The sequence below is a fragment of the Siphateles boraxobius genome, unplaced genomic scaffold, assembly GCF_051911475.1.
Source record: "Siphateles boraxobius isolate OS27281-9 unplaced genomic scaffold, OSU_SipBor_1 68, whole genome shotgun sequence".
NCBI lineage: Eukaryota > Metazoa > Chordata > Actinopteri > Cypriniformes > Leuciscidae > Siphateles > Siphateles boraxobius.
The window spans coordinates 9,896,459-9,913,821 of NW_027509195.1; the positions used below are offsets into that span (position 1 = coordinate 9,896,459).

General features: G+C 37.1%; 2 protein-coding genes across 26 annotated transcripts in view; both read left to right on the forward strand.

Moving 5' to 3' along the window:
• The first annotated feature begins 305 nt into the window (after window positions 1–305).
• Window positions 306–7,972, forward strand: lactbl1a (lactamase, beta-like 1a). Its single transcript, XM_077214639.1, has 8 exons — window positions 306–420; window positions 509–583; window positions 843–981; window positions 1,500–1,609; window positions 1,756–1,913; window positions 2,767–3,005; window positions 3,948–4,053; window positions 4,186–7,972. The coding sequence occupies exons 3-8, from the start codon at window positions 876–878 to the stop codon at window positions 5,162–5,164; spliced, it is 1,698 nt and encodes a 565-aa protein (XP_077070754.1). The 5' UTR covers window positions 306–420; window positions 509–583; window positions 843–875; the 3' UTR covers window positions 5,165–7,972.
• The window catches only part of eif4g3b (eukaryotic translation initiation factor 4 gamma, 3b), a 48,088-nt gene continuing 38,686 nt past the window's right edge, over window positions 7,962–17,363 (forward strand). For 14 of the 25 annotated variants that reach the window (XM_077214601.1, XM_077214602.1, XM_077214606.1 and 11 more), the window contains exons 1-2: window positions 8,144–8,560; window positions 12,035–12,110. In XM_077214601.1, coding sequence (XP_077070716.1) covers window positions 8,412–8,560; window positions 12,035–12,110 — 225 coding nt within the window. In that variant the 5' untranslated portion in view covers window positions 8,144–8,411. Of the gene's footprint in view, window positions 8,561–12,010; window positions 12,111–17,363 lie in introns of all 25 variants that reach the window. The other 11 variants (XM_077214593.1, XM_077214595.1, XM_077214598.1 and 8 more) reach the window with 4 other exon arrangements.

Consider the following 17,363-nt stretch of genomic DNA (forward strand, 5'->3'; position numbering starts at 1 on the left):
TTAATAATTAAAGTGGCAATTAACAACCACAGTAAGTCAGGACATCGTTAACTAACCTATTAAGACAAATAGAGTAATTGTGCAAATGGTGTTCTGCATGATCCATTAACAGCATTTTACTTTAAATATTAATATAATAATTTCTAAAAAAAAATACATCATAGGCCTATTATATAGAAAAAAATATAACTAAATAACAGAAATGTTTTTTTTAAAACAATGCATCAAACAAAAAAGAAAAGTTAAAGGTAAAATTAAAAATATATTTGTAAAATAAATAAAGGGATGACCAGAATGGATGTGTAAAGACAGGAGTGTGGCTTTAAAGGAAGAGATCTTCAGATTATGACGTGCAGGCCTGCAGTTGGCCGAGAGGATGATGAGAAGTTACGGGTTATTGTAAAGATTAAAGCATGGCTGGTGAGTGGCTGGTAAGCTCTGGTTGTGTCTGTTTTCAGCTTTAATGGAATTCCACTTTAAAAGTTTTATTTTTTTTGTCTGTGGCAAGCCTCTGTGTGAATAGACGTATCATTTGGGAGATATGCAATGTGGAAGGAGGAGTAAACTCTGAGTAAACCTTGTGGTAAGACATTTTATAATTTATCCTTAATGAGAATATTATATCTTACATTAGAAAATATATTAGAATCAATGTTTTGAGTAATGCTGTTTTAATGTTTCATCATGCTCATAGAAAATGTTGCAATTATCAGTGTGATTTTTTGTATGATTTTATTTAAGATATCTTAAGAATAAATTGTAGATACAGTATATATTGATGTCACTAGCTTATATGTGAAGTTCAGAAGATTGCGTCTGTGAAACTGTCCTTTCTCTTTAAGCCTGCCAGAGAAGGAGACCACCAGACTGCAAAGATGAAAGTGAAATGGACGAAGTTGGGCATGGTCTTCTTTCTGCTTCTCTCTTTTATAATGACAGGCTGTTTTCTTTGGCAGTACAGGCTTCCCAAAGCAACACCAGGTAAAAATGCCCCAAATTAAAAAATCCAGCAAGTGATCATCAAACATCAATGAATGGATGGTCAATGCTTATATAGAAATAAATATGCATGTTGTGCCCACAAATAGAAAATCAAGATTTTTTTCACTTATAATGGGTAGAAGTGCCTAGAAAGCATTTACAGAATTGGGGAACATCCTTACATTTGGCTTTTCGATCTCCTTATGCTTAATTAATCGTTTGCAGTAGATGGCAATGGATTACCCAGAGCTCGACATAGTGGCTTACTGTGTGCTGTAAAGCCTGATTATCACTTGGGGGAGGGGAAAAGTAACTTTGTGTAAAATACATGATTATGGACCATCCCCATCCTCCATTACATCTTAAAAGTATATTATATAATGATAAGATGACGGCATTATGTTATTTTATATATCGTATTTGTTGTGTTATATATTACATGTGGGTCACACTAAAAGTTCTATATTTATCTATATGTATTTATATGACAGGCTACATATGAACTTTTTACTTTACAGTGGATATTAAAGCTGCAAAAGAAGTGAAAGAGGAGAAGATGTGCCCACATTTCCCTGAGCCTGTCCCGTTAAAGCACCCGATACCTGTCCTCATGGAAGCTTTGGACCAGGTCAGAATGCTGAAGTCAAATGATGAGTAAAAATCAAAGTTCTTTCTGTGTAAATTCCTAGACCACTCTGATTGGAATATCAGTTCTTTGCTGTTTATAAATATTGATAACCAGTTTGATAACTATTACTATACGATGTGCTACAGGTGGATGTGCTTTTGAGAACCAGTCTTGATTCCACAAAACTGCCGGCCGTTTCTGCCATTGTAATATTTAATGATTCTGTATTGTGGAATGGTAATTTTGGCAGAAAGAATGGAAGTGACCCAAAGTCTACCCCAATAAATGAGTACACAGTTTACAGGTGGGTTACAGTTGCTTTGCACACTTATGATTTGAGTTTGGAAGCAATAAGAGCAGCGGTCCTTCTCTTATTGCTCTGGTTCTTGGGGGTGTTTATTTTAACTAATTTAAGCTTAAGGAGAAAATTAACTGTCTATTATTTGTGTGTGTGTGTGTGTGTGTGTGTGTGTGTGTGTGTGTGTGTGTGTGTGTATATATATATATATATATATATATATATATATATATATATATATATATATATATATACCTTTCAAAAGTTGCATTTATTTAATCTAAAATACAGTAAAAACAGTAATATTGTGAAGTATTATTACAAATGAAAACAACTGTTTTCTATTTGAATACATTTTTTCATCTTTGATGAATAGAAAGTTCAATGAACAGCATTTGGATTTATTAAATGTATTTATTTATTAAAGCATTTATAAAATATAAATATTTTGTAACATCATGTAACGGTGGTCGCCCAACAATAAAATGTGAACGTCTTCACTGTCACATTTAATACATTTAATACATTATTAAATTATTTTAATGCAATATCAATTTCTTTCTTTTTTTAATCTCATCACAAATGTTTGAATGTCATCATTTTTTCCATAAAAATGTGAAGCAGCAAAAAAACTATTGTTTTAAAATAATATTTCAGAATAGCGTGAGTTGTGCAAAATGGACCTCATACATTCATTGACAATGAATTCCATTGACCTGGAAAAGTTGATGTCCACCCTTTTAAACCTCAAATTTAGATAATACATTATAAATTTTTATTGTACAGTACATTCATAGCTGTGTGCTCTTTTTTGTAATTTGTTTCTTTGTTGTTTATGGTTATGGTTATACTACAAAAGAATTGCAAGCCTCTCAAAAATCTTCCCCACCTTGATGTTGTATAAACTTTGGGAGGATGGAAAAGTGGATTCCCTGGATGACCCTCTGGGAAAGTATGTTAAGAACTTCACCATGAAAAACCCTCTGGGAAAAAGATGGGGTCATGACCTCAAGCCCATCTCTGAAGGCATGAGCACTAAAGAGGCTCAAGCTCACATCTCCTCAGTCACCTTGAGAAGGATGGCCAGTCAGCTGTCAGGTGAGGACCACAGTATCTGTCTGTCACTGACCTCACCGATAGATGATTAGCATGTATAAAAAAAGCACATTCCACTGTTCAATGTGCTGTAAAAATAAAGAAGGTGAAAAAGATCAACTGTTTTTAGACTAGGAGTTTTCACGGCTATCCTAATCAGCTCTGTTACCTGACATGGTTAAGTGGGATTGCCACAGGTCCTTTAGGATTAGACCGGAAGGAATGTCTCTAACATATACTGTCCCCAAGCTGATGTTTATATAATGTGTCAGAAATACTGGTGATGATTATTGCGGTACACTTAATTGCATTCAGGAATAACCGTTAAGTTTTTTGACAAGAAATCTACAATGGAATATTTTTCTGCCATCACTCATCACTCAAAATACCATTTCTGCCTTAGAGTAAAACAATATAAAGATAACTGTGCCTGTATTCCCCATAATTGTGAGTTTATATCTTACAATGTGACCTTATTTTGAAATGTATCTTACAATTGTTTTATTATTATTGTTATTATTTACCATCATTTTTAGGATGCACAACTTGCACAATACAGCAGCATCAAATCAGTAATCATCTGGTATTAGAGATTTTTTTATTATTCAGTATTAGACCGATGTTTTATATTTTATTGTCAGTGCTCATTTTCTCTATTTTTCATTTACATTACTTATTCTGTCATTTAACCTTCAATTAAATTTAATATTAAGAAACTTAATTGTAATCTTTAAAAAATCTCAAAATGAATCCATTTTTCATAATGCACATTATAATGTTGTGATTGATTTCATCTGCATCCCCAATAATTTTACTTTCAAATCGCAAACAGAATGTTAAAATATCTTTTATAACTAATTTTTGAAATTGCAGATAAGGTAAACACCACATCAAATGAATGAAAATATGAAATGCTGGATATTTTGGATTCATTACTAACTACAGGTTTACCAAGGCGGCTCAGGGCGACTACTTTACTCTGGAAAGGCAACACTCAGGCTGCTGTGGATTTATTACAAGATGATGTTCTCGTGGCTGACCCTGGAACAAAGTAAGTTAGTACAGAGAATTTGTCGGGGGAGGATGTTTAATGAAAGATAGGAGGTGTAAATAATTGACTACAGTAGATGCAGTCATGCACTTGTGGATTCTCTAAGTAATTCTAGTCCTCTGCTGTCCTCAGATGCCACTACAGCAACTTGGCCTTCTCCCTGCTGGCCCACGTGATGGCGGAGAAGGTAGCAGGGACGGATTATCAGCAATGGGTGTCTGAAAATATCTTGCAACCACTGGGAATGGAGGACACCGGATTTGATATCACCCCACAGATTGAGGACCAGATGGCCATAGGCGTTTACTCAAGTGGGCGGCCTGCACCCCTGTATGACCTCGGCTGGTTTAGACCATCAGGGCAAATGTACTCCACACCTGCTGACATGGCCAAACTGGTGATGATGCTGCTGGGCGCATACTACCGTCAAGTTCTCCGGTCCGAAACCCTCAAAACCATGTTGACTCCTCTGTTTCGCTGTGAAAACAGTTACTTTGCAGAACAAACAGGCACACCTTGGGAGGTGAATGAACAGTTGGGCTATGACGTCATACGCAAAGATGGAGATCTAGATGGTTATTCAGCCTCAATCTCCCTCGTTCCTCGTTTGAAGCTCGGGTTGGTCATTTTAATGGCTGGAACCAAACCTGAAGATGAGGATCTCGTGGCCAAGGCCTACAGTTATCTCATCCCTGCCATGGAAAGTGCCTTCAGAAATGCACCTCGTGTTCTCATCCCTCCACCGGACCCTGCTCCCTACATAGGCTACTTTACTTATAGCAACATAACGTTCTATGAGATCAAAGCAGACACAGATGGAGTGCTGTCTCTGGAGCAGTTCGGACCTCAAGTAGACACCATGGTTCCTATGAAATACAGAAGTTTGAAACTGAGTTATCTGCAGGATAGGGTGTTCAGGGTGGTGTTTGAGAAGGAGTACCCATGTCAGCTGAAAGTTAACGCTGCCTCTGTGTCTCTTGAATCTCAGGACGGGCAGCTCTTTAACTTTTACATCTTCAACAAAAAGGGGCACTCACCAGGTTTTGATGTCCCAGGGTTAAACACTTATAAAATCGCACGGATAATCCGCAAACCCATTTTCAGCAGTTGAAGAAATCATTTGATCATGCTTTTGATCATCTGAAATCATTTGATCATGAGTTAAGTAAGGTGCTCCAAGTGTCAAACTCAGAGGAACTTCAACCTTGTGTTCATTTTAATAAATATTTGCCTTAAGATAAGAGCTAAATACTTTTTTCTTATTTTGACAATTTTTTAAATGTACAATTTATGTAGGCTAGTGTCTCTTACCGTATGATCGTTTGTCCCATTTCTTAGAGGAATATTAGTACACAATCGACAACCATCCATTCTTTTGTGTGTTTCTGAGAAGCTTGAACTGCATGTCTTAATTAAAAGTAAAGTGTGTGCCTTTCCTAAGCATTTGCACCTGTGGACCAGTTTCCAAAGTACCCAATGTTGAGTTTTTAAATGAGTTTAGAATTTACTTGTCTTTAAATGCAGTGTAAAAGGCCCACACCAAGGACGATAACTATAAGCGTTCTAACTCTATGAGAATGATTATATTGACACGATATCATTAGAATCACTTTCAGAATTATGTTTCCACCTGATGAATGATAAAAAACAATGACAGCCAATCAGAATCCCACCACAGTGCACACTTATAATAAACAGAATGTTCTTGTACGTTAGATGGATGCTAAAAAGGTTATTGATATTGTTATATTTATATTATTGTTCTTAGTGTGAACGGGCCTCGTTTAATCCCCTTAAGTTTTATTGATAATGTAAATGTCAATTTAAAAAAAAAACTCTTACATGGTATATGCAGGCTACTAAACAAATAAAATAAAATAAATAATAAAAAAGTGTGTCCCCACATGGGTTTAATTTATACAAATATATAAATAAATAAAATACTTGGATATTATGAAGCAGCTGTAAGGAAACAATATAGTAAATACTTTAGCAGTGACACTATGTACGTGCTGTTGTACAGAGGCAGCCAAATGTTGTGATATTATAAGTTATAAAATGTTGTGGCTAAGTGAAGTTTAACAATGGGCTCATACTGTGCTAAGTCTGGAGGAGGGAAAATCAAGCTTGTACATCACTGTTGACCTATCAGTCAATAGGCCTATGTTAGAGGACAGTTATCATAAAATAAGCTGGCAAAAGATAAGAGACTGGGAATAGGCTATGTACCAGCTTTCTGTTATCCAGCACAATAAAGGTCTGCCCACTTAACACTGTAATTCATCTTAACATTTATAATTTGGGGTAACGAAGGAGTAAATGTCACTAAGGCCTTTTAAATCTCTCAAAGATGAAAACATTGTTACCAGTCAGTCCTCAACCTTCAGGCATTCATCTTGTAGGCTGTCCAAGTGAACGTTTTTATCTTGATTCTGGAATTCAGCTAACATATGCAAAAAGATTGCATTTTGAAATAAGATTGACTTTTTACATTGAAGATTTGCTTTTACATAAATACATTTAGTCCTGCTTATAGGTGGACAGTAACAAAGTACATTTACTATAGTACTGTACTTAAAGACACTTTTTGAGTATCTGTACTTTACTTGAGTATTATATTAACTACTCAACTCTACCTTACACATTAATACTGGAAAAAGAGCCCCTTTGGTGTAAAAACACAAGTCATTTTACGTCGCGATTTTGAATGATGGCCATTCACCGTTAATAAGGCTTTTTTCTGGAAACTTTTTACTTTAACTTCACCCTATTTGAAAGACAAATATTGTACTTTTTACTCCACTACAATTCTGTCAAGGTCCTTAGAAAGTAGTAACGTCAGTCAGGGGATGATTTTGGTTGCATGGATTGCATTTGGTTGGAAATGAAAGTCGGGTTGACTTCAGAACCTTACATCAGATTGACGTCAACATTCAATTTCGGACAGACGTTGGATTTTGGTTGGAAAATAAAGTCGGGTTGAAGTCAGTACCCGGCGTCAGTTTGACGTCAGAACCAGACGTCAGAACCCGCCATCAGATTGACGTCAGAACCCGTCGTCAGATTGACGTCAGAAACCATTGTGCACTTATTCAATCTCACATTCAATCCCACTGGAACTTTGTTCTAGAAATATATTTGATATTTATATGAGGGTAGGTAGACATGCATAGTTTCAGAGGTATAAGGTCCTAAGTAGCCTATTAAATACAACGAAGCAAAAATAATAAAACAATTGCATTGACATTTACTTCTGATACTTAAGTAGGCTACTTTTAAAAACAAGTAGCCTACTTCTGTACTTTTACTTAAGTATAAATCGGTCTTTACAACTTTTACTTGTAACGGAATAATATTTGACCAGTAGTAGGCCTATCTGTACTTTATATCAAGTATGTCCACCTGTGCCTATATAAATAGCCTAGGCCTACTATTGATTGCGATGGAGCTCACATTCTCTATGAAGTCATTCAGACTGTTCCTTTTATAGAAAGATAAAATGTGTGTATTTAATAATAAGAGAGTTTTTTTTAAATAAAAAAGCCTTTATAATGATTATTATTATACATCAAAAATCTCCGAATATTTCGCAGATCTCATGGGCTGAAATGCGTGTTCAGCTTTGGACGCAAGATGTCACTGTAACATAACAAATTGGGGCAAACCGCTTCATAAACATGGAAAGGATTGCTATTTTATATAGGTATACAGAGATGGCACTTAAAATGCAAGTTGTATCTAAAGTCATTCTTTTTGGCGGTTACATCGTTTATAATAATCTCCTTGGCTCACATCCAAGTAGGTTAGTTCCGGACCCCGCATTCCGTTCTTCCATTTACACTCGTTGCTAATTCCACTCTCCGAAGTTTCACGTAAACACACGAACTGAAACGAAAGGTCGGTCCTGTGGGACTGCTTGAGGCGGCCACAGCGCCATGTTGAACGGAATCATCACACTCCGTGGAAATACTGTCGTCAAAGAGTAGTTGTAAACAAGGTGTTATTTATTTTCCAAAAGCGGCACACCTATCAAGATCGCCCTGGCAAGAAGAGGCAAATTAGACCCTCGGAAACCCCGGCCGGGGAGGGGGAACAGCCCCCAACCTTTAGCAATGAAGATAGACCACAATAAGCGCTAACGTTAGCTGGCTAACTTCAGCCTGCTATTCTCTCAATAAGCTAGCTAGCCTGTTAGCTCAAGCTTTTCTGTCGGCTCAGACACCGGCTAACTGCTCTTGCAAGGCCAGGTGTTGTCGTAACTCTCCAGCAATATTTTTTTACTTGCACTGTTTAGCCGCTAGCTTATTTATTTGTAAATATATGTGAAGCCGTGCGTTTTTTAATTTGTTTTATTTGCGATGAGTTTGCCGCCGAAAGTGGTGCCGAAACCAGCCGCCGCTGGAACTGGACCTGGAACCGGAACCGGGCCGTCACCCTCGAGCCAGCTGCTCCCGCTACCGCCGGGGACACCGGTGGCTCAACAGCCTCCGCCAGTACCGCAGACACAGTATCCTTCTCTGAAAACCTTCTTATCACAAATATGTGTTTCCCCCCTCCAAAACCTAGTGAGCTCAGCTGCCTGCCTGGACAGTATTTCTAAACATCTTAGGGATTCGATTTGATGCCAGAAACTGCTGTCTAGGCAGGCGGGTCACTAAGGTTTTGACAGCGCTCGAGTGTGTTGTACTGTGTACGTTACCCGCTAGTGTCAGCACAGCTTGCTGCAAGACTAAACGTTTTGTTTGTTTGGGATTTAAGTCCGGTTTTGTTTCTTGTAGGCTACATCATGGAGGTAGAATACCAGTGTTTATGTGACTGTCAAAAGCTGTCAACACACAGCCTGTTTGGTCTGATCCAGCCGGGCAGCTAACGTTAGCTCTTTTTTCCGTGTCATTTTAAAAATAAGATACCGCATTTAAATTATATTTCGATCATTATGTAGTGATTTACTCACTTTTAATGTTGTTACAAACCCTTATGACTGAGTAGGGTAGACTTTTGCGAAATACAAGAAATGTTGTCTCCATTTACTTTTATTGCATGTTTCTCCATACAATGGTTGTGATTCTGATAACACGTCATGATAGCGAGTAAATATTCATTTTTTGAAAAAAAAAATTGTCTTTAAAGATATGCATTGCAATTTAAATCTATAGATGCAAATCTATAAAATGTAATAAAATACTATAGAAGCAAAATAGACCAATACCTAAAAATTGACAAATGCTAAAAAAAAATAAAAATAAAATAAAAAAAAAACTATTGTTTTGCCAATTGCCTGTAGTGTCTTCTAATAAGATTGATCTGGCTGCCCACATATACCACTGATATCTGTTCCTTGCAGTAAGGTAGGGTGAACTAAGCAATGTTCAGCTGATATGTTTTCCCATAGAGAGAAACTGTTTTGCTTACCCTCAACATCTTGTTTATATTTCTTTATGGCTCTAACAGTCAACTCCCTTCTGTTGTAACTGTCCATGTCCCTCTGTCAACATCTTATTTGCTGGACAAACAAGTTGCTTTTTGATTATGGGTTTATAGGGTAGTTTTCTAATATAACTTTCACTCTCTTTTTTCATCATAAGAAAGTATATATGTTGATCTGGCATTTGCAATATGTTTTTGAGAGATAAAATAACAGGGATATATATATATATATATATATATATATATATATATATATATATAAAGAGAGAGATATAATCTAGTAACTCTATATATATATGTCACATTTACAGTTAATACTTTCTGTTTCCTTGTTTTAGATTATATAAAAAATGCATCCTCAATGCACTGGTTTCATTTATGAGTTAGTTGTCAGGAAATCTACTTGCAAACATTTGTTAGTTGAGAATTATCTGCTATAAACTCTAACATGAGATATCAAGCAAATCAGTAGTTGATCTCTTATATAACTAAAGTCAGTCAATATTTGCGTTTCATGTTTCTCATATAGCACTCTGATTTAAGCAGGAGTTTATTTAGACAATGGCAGCATGGCAGAGGAAACCTGTGGAGTATCTAAAGCAATTAAAGATCATTTTGAAGTGAAACAGAGAGAAAACAAGACAATGCTGTGTCACTGCAAATGTATATCTGGGTAAATCATACTTTAGCACTTTAAATAATCTGTAACCTACAAACCGGTTGAAACTGTGGCTGTAAAAGGGTGACGTGATTGTGGAGCATGAGAATGCTGTGAAAGTGTCTTGGCAGCGTGCCAAGGGAAAGTTAAAATGAGTAACTAACAGCTGTTGTTACAGTAAACTGTACATTATCCCTGTTTGAACTCTCTGTGTGTGCCTGTGGTGCAGTGGAGGAGGAAAGGCTTCCCCACCCTCTGAAGTTAACAATAGCCTGGTTGTACAGACAGAACTGAGGCATCACGGATCTGCTGCTGGGCTGGAGATGGAAGACGCATCTCCGTCCTCTGTACTCCAGCAGCATGTTAATACACAATCTGCTTCTTGTGCTGGACAGTTTTGCTGCACCTTTTTGCAGCACGGATGATGATGTTCGTTTGTGCGAGAACCTCATTTCTTAGAGGAATCGCACGGAATGATTCCATCATTCAAAATACACTGTTTATTCAGTAATGTGGAGTATGGTTGATTATATGGAAGAGTTTCAAGTATTATTTATGTGAATTTTGCATCGTTTTCTGGTGTGGTTGGAGGTTGTGAGCTCAAAGAGGAACAGGGAAACACTGAAAAATGATTTGGAGACAAAAAATACTTGTTTCCTTTAAAACGTTGACGTTCCCTTGTTTTTTAAGACGCATGTGGAAAAGAGAGCAGGGATTGACACTCAGCGTTTAACAGTGCAAATGTGAGAGAGTTTCAGGTCATTTGATGCATATTGGGCCCAGAACTGTGTTGTCATTATGTTTGTTGATTGTTTACATGTTTCAAGCTTTGCAAATCTAAACATATACATTTCTGTGATGTATTGAATATTGTTTGTAACATATTTAAAATGTACACATTTTATTGGTATAATAACTGATGACATTGGTGTTGATAGCACCCTGGTCTGCTGTTTGAGCTACAGAAATATCAATTCAATGTGTCAATTTTAAATAATAACTCAGATTAAATCAGAGTTAAAAATCATTTAATCAAAAATCACTTTATTAATGTGAATTATGTATCTTATTTAAAAAGCATGTTTTAATAAATAAATCAGCATAAACATTCTATCATTTAGAATGTTTGAAAGTGAGAAATTACTGTATGACAGTTTTTATGAGAGTTTATAGTTATGGTGGAGTTTCTGTGTATTATAGCTGTATATTTCTAGCTATTAATGTTTTATAAATAAATTGATATGGATGTATATTTAAAGAAATAATTATATATTTCTTTCTGACATGTACACTACCGTTCAGAAGTTTGGAAAAAATAATACTTCATACTTTTATTCATCAAAGGTGCATAAAATTGACCAAGCCTGGCAGTAAAAATGTTTACATCAATGCACAACAATTATATTTTATGAATTACATTTATATATATTTTAAAATAGAAAACAGTTTTTATGTTGTAATAATATTTAACAATATTCTGTTTTTACAGTTTTTTTTTATCAAATAAATGCAGCCTTGGTGAGCATAAGAGACTTCTTTAAAAATAAATCATGTTAAAAAATCTTTTTTGCGTGCTGCCAAAATATATATATATATTTTTAATTTGACCGGTGAAAATATTGGCAGGGCAAGCAGAAGCAAAAAAATAAGGAGAAGATGAATAATACGGATCTGTCATGCAGAACAGTTCTGGGTTATATAACTTTGGAAAAACAAGCTAATTAGCTAATTTGCATGTGGATAAATGTGATCGGCTTGACTCTGTCACCTCTTTTCTTGCTGATGTTACTGCGCTTGAACAGTTTCCTTCATGCATCATGTGTGTTCTCCCACCTTGTTGCTGTGTTTGGCCTTAAGTACTTTCTTCCCCAGAGTTTTCCTTAATATCCCCCCTAGGATTCCAAGACTGCCGCCTCCCCGGGAAGAGCGAACCTTCCCCACACATCCCGGCACTGCTGTCTTCACTTCATGTGTGAGTTGAACGATCCATTCCCCTTCTTTACATCTAAACCTGTCATCAGGCGACTTTACCTTAGATGATCTGAAGCGTGCCCCTATTTGTTGCAGTCATTTCCAAAGATATGACAGGGGCTTTAAAGTATGCTTTATACTGTAGAAATGAAGCCATGTCGGCACATTGCTTGATTGCTTGGACTCCAAGGGCCGTGACGCACCAAGCCGTCGGGTCTTCGATGAATGTCTGTCAGGCTAGTTTTTGCAGTGTGTTCCACATGTCGATTCTAGTCTGGTTCACGTCGGTGGCTGCCCGCATGCTGAATCGGTTTCTGGGCTTTCAGTGAGAGAGATCGCTTTGATTGGCTGTTCAGTTTAGCGAACGAGAATGAAAGCGAGCAAAGAAGTTAAGACGGCTGTACTAATTTTACGTCATCTTACATGAGCACTCCAGTATATAAATATTTCCATAACAACATGAGCCTCCTGGAATGAAGAAAGTGATCAGCATGATTGATATTCAAAATGGTATGCAAGAACTGCTTTGTTTGCAGTTTGTATATCTGCAGTCTAAGTTTTGGTTTCCCTTTTTGAATGACGAATATAGACTATTGATACCTGCTGATATTGACAGTTATTCCTTGCGTACAGGCGCAGAACGTACTTATTAGTTGAAAGTTGGCTTTTTGGGCCAGACGCAGCTGACTCAAGGCGACAACACAGTCGGCGTTCGTCGCCGCTAGTTCTTTGACGTCGGCTTGGTGTGTCACGGCCTTAACTTGGGATCAGATCAAGTTACCCTGCCTCTGCAGATGTCCTGTAACAATGTATTATTTGACTCCTAACTGCACTACCGCAGTACATTTGAGTCATCAACATGTGTACTGGTGGAAGCTGTTTACTATAGCTATAGCTAAGTAGGTAATGATATGGGAGGGCTCCAAAAATAGAAAGTCTTATTACTTTCTCTCTTTTAATGTTTCCACTCATTTTGAAAATTGATTGACAATTGGCAACATAAATAAATATATACACTATATACATAAGTGTGGCAAAAATATATAGAATCAGATATATAAAAAAATGTAGCAAGAGCAGAGAGCAACAATAACATAAAATATTAAGAATAATATACAAATAAAATATAGAATAAATATTCTAAAGAGCACAAATCTTTCATCACACAAACCATTAGCTCCTTGGTTACTGCCTATACTTTGTCACGAAATAGAGTTGTAGCAAGTAAATAGCAAATGTTCGTCTTTGAAACTACCTACAGATTCGAAAAATCCGTTGGCTAATTACAGGGTCTAAGGTTAACCCAACAACTTATGGAAAAAAATAATAACTGAACTTGTAACAGTTTTGTTGCAAAGCACAATATTATGGTGAAATTTGATCTTGTGATTGTTGAGTTAAAACCGAATTATTGTTGTATAAACATAGCAAGCATCATAGCAGAAAGGCTAACAAACGTAAGAGTTATACCCACCAACATTAGCCCCTCATTCATGACATGGATACCGTAATCATACAGAGAAAACATAGTTGGATACCTTTATCTTTTGCTCGTTTCTCCTCTTCTTCTTTTCTGAATTGGGCACCTGATGGGTTTGACCTTTTCCTGTCCATCTCCATCTCTGTGTTTATTTGGCACTCGACAATCAACAGATTTCCAATTCACCTTTGTGACCACATAATCGTTTTGTATTACCTATTTTTATTAGCCATTTCACACAATTCAGAAAAACAAAAATGTGCAGAAACTACAGGCCTGTATTTATAATATTATGAATGAAATGAGCGTTATTTGGAAGAAAGTCGAGGTGTGACTGACTTTAGCCCACTATTTCCATTAGAGTATTGCTCTATACAGTGGATCCCCCGTCCCCCCCTTGTCCGTTCCATTTGGGAGAGACCCAGAGGTGAACTGTCCCCCTTGCCCCTATCCCCTTCTCACACAGTTTCTGTGCACGGCACCTTCTCAGCAAGCAGGGGAGGCGCCAATTTGCCAATTCCAATTTTCTTTTTTAACTGCTCGTGCCGCCCCCCATGTGCATTGAAAAAATGCCGCCCTGGGCGACTGCCCGGTTCGCCCGTGCCAAAAAACGTTACTGATTTACTGTTACTTTTAAACAGTGTAATACATCTTTGTTGAATAAAAATATAACTTTTCTTTAAGAAAAAAATCTTACTGACCTCAAACTTTTTAACAGTAGTGTATATACATCCAGGGGAAGTGGGACATTTTTTAAAGATATTTTAATTAATTTTGAGAGCGCTAATATACAGTGTGTATATAAAATAGTTACAATAGTGTAATAGTTACAAAAAGTTTAATATATTTCATTATATTTTATTCTTGGTTTTAAAGTATTTTACGTAAATGGAGGGCATGCAGATTTTTCTATATCTTAGGAAAAAAACTCTCATATAAAGTAAAAATGTGACCGTAAAATCAATTCCAGAGTGCAGATGTTGCCCTTTAATAGGAAAATGGATTTCCGACAGTAGGCTGGAGTGACGTGAGTTTGAGAGAGTAGGACTGATGATGTTTGAACAGTACAAGGGAAGTGATCGGGTGCGGTGCTTTTTTCTGCTCAGCTGGTCTTTCTCCTGTTTCTGCTTCCTGTATTGGGTCAGAAAGCCCCACATTCTGGGAGCCACAGGGCTGTGTGTGTGTTTTCGCCCATCCCTCCTTAGTACAGCAGCACCGCACCCTGGAAAAGCCCAGGCTGCTGGGTAAGCTGTGTAATCCCTGCAAATAACTGGGTCATTCTCCACCTGCTGATGTTGCCCGGGAAAGCCAGTCATGTGAAGTTCTAAGTGTTCAGTTCAGAACTGACTGATTGTCATTGGATATGTGGTGTACGACCAAGGTGGGGATGTTTGTTTTATCGCAAGCTCCTTCCAGAGGAACACGTCTGGCTGGCAGATTGTCGTATTTAAGCCCTCAGAGTGGGTAAAAACTGTGCGCTCTCTGTTTGAAGCCTTTGATCTGCAAGGAAGACGAGAGGATTGCATGTTTCCCGTTCTCTTTAATGAGTTATGGAGTTGCTCCTGCTGCAATCACTCACTGTGCAACCAGCAAGATAATCTCATTATCAGTTTCCGGCCCACATTTACAATTTATAATTACAGCAGCAACTTTAAAAATCCTGGGAGAACTGACAATGACACTCACTCTCTCCAATGCCTATGATGGAGCTGCTGCTGTAATGAGTGTTCACAGGAGAATTTCATGTGGTGACTACAAGATATTCTACAGTACAAAGGAATATGGGTTTTGTTCATAGTTAATTAAACAAGGAAAGCTGCCTCGGACCATGGCGTTAAAATCGACGTAATGTAAAATAATGTTAGCCAAACCAATAACCAAATAGCTATTGATTTGTTTGGGATTACTGTTGCAGCTAAATATACATTACTTTTCAGTAAGCTTTATTTATTTATTTATGTATTTTTTAAAGAAATTAATACTTTTATTCAACAAGCACACATTCATAAAGTTCAGAATATCACAAAAGTTTGCTATTTCAAATGAATGCTGTTCTTTTTTGAATGTAATTTCTTTTGTCCTGGGAAAAAAGTATCCTGGTTTCCAGAAAAATATTAAGCAGCACAACTGTTTTCAATATTATTAATAATAAGAAATGTTTCTTATCAAATCAGCATATTAGAATGATTTCTAAGGGATCATGTGACACTGAAGACTGAATTAGTAGTGATGAAAATTCTGCTTAGTCATCACAGGAATAAATTACATTTTAAAATATATTAGAGAACAGTTATTTTAAGTTATATTAATGTTTCACAATGCTGCAATCTTTTTGATCAAATAAACGCAGCCTTTTTTGAGCAAAAGAGGCTTCTTTCAATAACATAAGCGTTCAAGCAATAGCTATTGTGATACATATTACTGAACAGAAAGTTACAGCAATAGCAAATAAATATCAGTTTGAAATATCGTTCTCTTTGGGAGACGTTGTAACAAAGACTTAAAGGAGTAGATCACTTTAAAATGAAAATTACCCCATGATTTACTCACCTTCAAGCAATCCTAGGTGTATATGACCTTCTTCTTTCAGACGAATACAATCAGAGAATTGCAAGTGCATCCATCCATCATAAAATAAATCTACACGGCTCCGAGGGGTTAATAAAGGCCTTTTGAAGCAAAGTGATGAGTTTGTCTAAGAAAAATATTCATATTTAACACGTTACAAAGTAAAATTCTAGCTTCCGGTCAAATGGCATTACGCAGTTCTCTGGCCAACGAACGAACAGTGTATGATTATGATTCAGACAGCATTACAGGTCAGAAGTCAGATTGGATCGGAACATTATATTATGCAGTTCATCTGTTTGAAGACCGGAGTCATCACACGCCTATGGAGACGAGTAGTAAGTTGCATTACTTGCATAAGTTGCACTTTAGACTTAAGTCGAATCCGTATGTTTGTTTAGCCAGAAGCGAATTATTTTACTTTATAAAGTTTTAAAGTCCCTGTAAAGTCAAAATTAAGTATGTGTTCTGAGTTTGACACACCACAGAAAAATGTGTTATTAGCCCCCAACCAAATTTGAATGATAAAAAAAGCCGGTAAGCTATCAAAATCTTGAAAAAACGAGCAGTAGTCTCTGCTCTCAAACGCTGGGGGCGTGTTCGCTGGCTGCGCTGTAACCACGCCCACTCGCAGGAAGCACTCACCAGTTGTCGGCGCAACGGGAGGATGAAGCCGAGGCGGGAGATAGTCAGTTCGGCTCCATTCACCAGTAACAGCGGATTATAAGTGAATCCCAGTTGTCTCCGACGACAGTTTATAAAACTATCCCTTGTAAAAGGATCACTACAGAGGCGGGTGTTTGCAGTCTTCCTCAGCTCCCATCAAAGTGTCTCTTCACAAAATTAATCCACCTCTTCTTGATGTGATCGTTTTTCGGAAATGTAAATAAGGGCACCGATCTGTTTTGTATGTGACCACATCCACGTAGTATGCGTTTCCGTGACGATTGCATAGCTAGCTAGCAAACTGTAGGCTTTAGTAACTAATAATACTGACAGTAACTTGTGATTGAGCGGCAAACTGATGTGAATGTGCTCTATTTATATTGTTAGGGTAGGGGCCAGCCTCAGTGGCTCCAGTGCGTCATCAAGTAGGGGCGTGTCCAGGAGCTCAAGCACTCCAGTGCGTCATCGAGCCCCGTTTTAGATCCGCCCAAAAAATTCGGAAAATATCAATGGTAAAAAACTGTTTAAAAGTCTACTCCA